The 4,033-nt window shown below is 36.4% G+C and overlaps 1 protein-coding gene across 1 annotated transcript in view; it reads left to right on the top strand.

The window, feature by feature from the left end:
- Positions 1-4,033, top strand: part of kndc1 (kinase non-catalytic C-lobe domain containing 1) — a 68,741-nt gene that overhangs the window by 26,189 nt on the left and 38,519 nt on the right. The window contains exon 6 of the mRNA XM_016565409.1: positions 568-1,154. Within this exon, the coding sequence (XP_016420895.1) occupies positions 568-1,154 (587 nt within the window). The remainder of the gene's footprint in view (positions 1-567; positions 1,155-4,033) is intronic.

The following is a 4,033-nucleotide window of genomic DNA, read 5'->3' on the forward strand; positions in this document are numbered from 1 at the left end:
ATTAAAAATATATATTTTATTTGTTTACCTGCATGTCAAGTAACCATTAACTGACTTCAGAGAATAAGTAATAACAATTACTAAATAATAAAAATAAAATTGAAAATATTTTGTTTACTTGCATGTCATTCAACCATTAACTGACATCAGAGAATAATAAATCATAAAAATATTTTAAATAAATTATTTGTTTTCTTGCATGTCATGCGATCATTAACTGACATCAGAGAATAATACATTTAAAGAATATATAATAAATAATTAAAAATATGTTTTATTTGTTTACCTGCATGTCATGTGACCATTAACTGACATGAGAACCATGAACATGCAAATGTGTTGTTAAATTATTGAAATAATAACTTAAAGTCTCTACTTCAAGTACAGTCAAACCAAAAATTATTCAGACACCAGATATAATATTTGATATATATATATTTTTTACTAGGTGTCTAAATAAATGTTGGTTTGACTGTATTTTAGCTGAAAATTGATTCGGCTGACAAAAAAGTTTGTGAATCTCTGATCTAGAATCTCACACGGTCAAATCTTTCTGTTTGTTCAAAGATGGATGGGAGAAATCCAGTTTCCAGTTTCTGGATCACAAAGCCTGGAGATCAAACTCCACGGAGAATCCCGGCGGCGATCGGATCATGATCAGAAACTACTCTGCCGATTCATATGATGGCGAGGATCTGCTGCTGAGACGCAGAGGTCAACTCTGTAATGGCTCTCCGTGGTCTGGAAGTTCAGACAGCAGGTCTCAGAACAGTTCTCCGGTGCACAGGAGGAGTCAGGAGAGGAGGCCCGGGAGAGCCAGGAGAGCCCTGAACCGCTCCTGCTCGGTCCCGGACTCCAACAACCCTCGAGAGCTCAGCCCACCATCCCACGCACCCATCAGCATGATGATGGCCGACCTGTCCGAGATCACGGAGGAGGAGAGCTGGAGCGGTAGACTGCGGCGGCCCAAAGCCAGGGAGGACCAGGAATCGACGGCTGAACCCGATGCATGCGAGACGGATCAGACTGAAGCTGTAGACGCTCAAAGCCCAACGGCCTCGGAAGACGGAGAAACGCACGCAGACGCAGACCTGTGCAGATCCAACCATGCCAACAAAACTGTGTTGTGCCTGAATGAGGAATCTCACAATCAGGTGCGTCTGATGATGCAAAACAGACAAAATATGAATTTTTTGTTCATTTAAAGTGAGACACTATATGTAAAGCAATTGTTTTGGGGTTTTTTGTGCACTGGTCAATTTTTACTGTGTTGTGCCTGAATGAGGAATCTCACAATCAGGTGCGTCTGATGATGCAAAACAGACAAAATATGAATTTTTTGTTCATTTAAAGTGAGACACTATATGTAAAGCAATTGTTTTGGGGGTTTTTGTGCACTGGTCAATTTTTACTGTGTTGTGCCTGAATGAGGAATCTCACAATCAGGTCGTTTGATGATGCAAAACAGAAAAATATGACTCTTTTGTTCATTTATTTCGAAACACTATAGGTAAAGCAATTGTTTTTTCATGCACTGGTCAATTTTTACTGTGTTGTGCCTGAATGAGGAATCTTGCAATCAGGTGCGTTTGATGATGCAGAACAACCAAAATATGACTCTTTTGTTCAACTATAGTTAAAGCAATTGTTTTTTCGTGCACTGGTCAATTTTTACATTTTGGGCTATTTTGCTTCCATAACATGCCACCTTTGTGTTGAAGCTTGTTTCTGTCATGGAATTAATTTTTTTTTTTTTTTTAAAAGCAATTGGTACTTTTTTATTTCACAATTCTGATTTTATATCTCGCAAGTCTGAGTTTTTCCAACAATTTGAAATTTTTCTTGCAATTCTGAGTTTTTTTCTCGCAATTTGAATTTTTTTCTTGCAATTTTGAGTTTTTTCTCACAATTAGAATTGTTTCTTGCAATTCGGAATTTATTTCTCTCAATTTGATTTTTTTCTTGCAAATCTGAGTTTATTTCTCACAATTTTAATTTTATTCTTGCAATTCTGAGTTTCTCAAAGTTTGATTAATTTTTTTTTCATATTCCTGATAAGAAAGGTCTGAATTGTGAAATACAAAACTCGCAATTGCGAGATATAAAGTCAGAATTGTGGGATATAAACCCAGAATTCTGAGAAAAAAAGTCCAAAATGTCTTTTTAAATGTTTTATTCCATGATGGTAACTAAAAAAACAGAATTGCAAGATGTAAACTCACAGAAATACACTTCCATATCTTTCAGACTAGTGAAAGAAAACATCTAAAATACACATTTAAGTGTTTATTTTATTGCACTTTATCAATTTGCATCTGTAGATTTCAATTTTAATGCATATCTTTAAACACAGTGAGTTTTTTCTCCACTTCTGTAGCACTTTCACACACCAAACCTTACAGTTTTATTCCTATTTATATTCCAAAGGTTTGTTCATATAACATTGCCCTGATTTCATTATTATATCTTTAAAGGCTGTTTTCTCAAAATTAGTTTCTTTCTCCAGTTTCTGTTCTGGAAATGTATGCAAATTAGTACATATTTAATAAGATAATGCCTCATTTGCGTAAATTTTGTTTAAACAAAAAAAATTGCGAAAACTTGTACTAAATACCCAGAGCTGCATTTTTCCAAATTATTTTGCTTATCAATTTTGCCTAAACAAAATGATTTTTATAACTAATGGTTTGTTAAAGGATGAAAAAACAATGAATATCAAAATATCAAAGCTGTTTTGGAAAAATTGTGCTGGAATTGAAACCAAGCAACCAATAAAAGTGATTTCACTCAGACTCAATTCTAATCAAACGATCATTCATTAAAGGATGTGAATTACAATGTTTCACCATGAGCTGCTTCGTTGTGCCACTATCACTGTAAAACAAGGGTTCTTGTGGTTTATCGCTTTTATTAACCAGTCTAAAGTGGTCTGATTATCTTAGCTGGTTTTGGGAGACCGGTCTGAACAGCTGTTATGTGCCCAAAACTCCTCTAAAACCATCAGTCTAGAGACCAGATTTAAGAGCCAACAAACCACCTTAGACTGGTTTAAGTGGTTTTGTTAAGCAAGGGTGAGTCAAATGCAACAAAATAAAAGACATGAGTGAACATTAATGATGTAAAAAACAGAGAACCTCATCTATCAGGACAAACACCAGGGCATCTTTATCATCGATGAGCTCCTGGATCTTCTGAAACATCTTTGTGACCAGTTTCCCGCTCTGTAAAAGCAGTCAGATGTTAATGAGGTTTCAGACACGGATCTGAGGAAGCGTTTCAGAGCAGACGGATCTAGAGACGGACCTCTGAGAACCACTTGGAGAAGAGGCTGTGGCTGTTGATCTCCACGAACTGGCTGTGTGCATACCTGTTTAGAGCGGAAACACACAAATAATGATGACACGGGACGCCCAGCAGCTGCCTTTTTGATTTTATGAAGGTGTCTCACCTGCCAGACAGTCTGATGGAGAGTTTCTGGGCAAGTCCTTTACACAGAGACGTCTTCCCTGTGCCAGGCGGCCCTGAGGGGTTAGGAAAGACACGCAACTGTATAAACATGGCAGAAGACAGAAACTGCTGAGCTTTCAAACAAGCTTTTATTGTCTTACCGTGAAGTAACACGACACGATTCCAGGCAATCAAATTGCTGTCGACGTTTCTGTCAGAGAAGAAAATTGTTGTCGAAACATAATCCAAGAGCTGGAGAGACAAAGTGAAGACAAAGGTCATGTTATGGGTTATATATGCTAGTGTAAAAAAATACAACATTTCAACAGATAGACAGGAATATGGACCAATGGGTGGTGATGGTCTAATAAATTGTTAAGCACTGTGTGTGTGTGTGTGTGTGTGTACTGTATATACACTACCGTTCATAAGTTTGGGATCAGTAAGACTTGTAATGTTTTTTAAAGAAGTCACTTCTGCTCATCAAGGCTGCATTTATTTGATCAAAAATACAAAAAAACAGTAATCTTACAAAATGTTATTACAATATAAAATAATGGTTTCTATTTTAATATCCTTTAAAATA

This window comes from Sinocyclocheilus rhinocerous, unplaced genomic scaffold (assembly GCF_001515625.1).
Source record: "Sinocyclocheilus rhinocerous isolate Xijiao unplaced genomic scaffold, SAMN03320098_v1.1 scaffold1822, whole genome shotgun sequence".
In the NCBI taxonomy this organism is placed as follows: Eukaryota; Metazoa; Chordata; class Actinopteri; order Cypriniformes; family Cyprinidae; genus Sinocyclocheilus; species Sinocyclocheilus rhinocerous.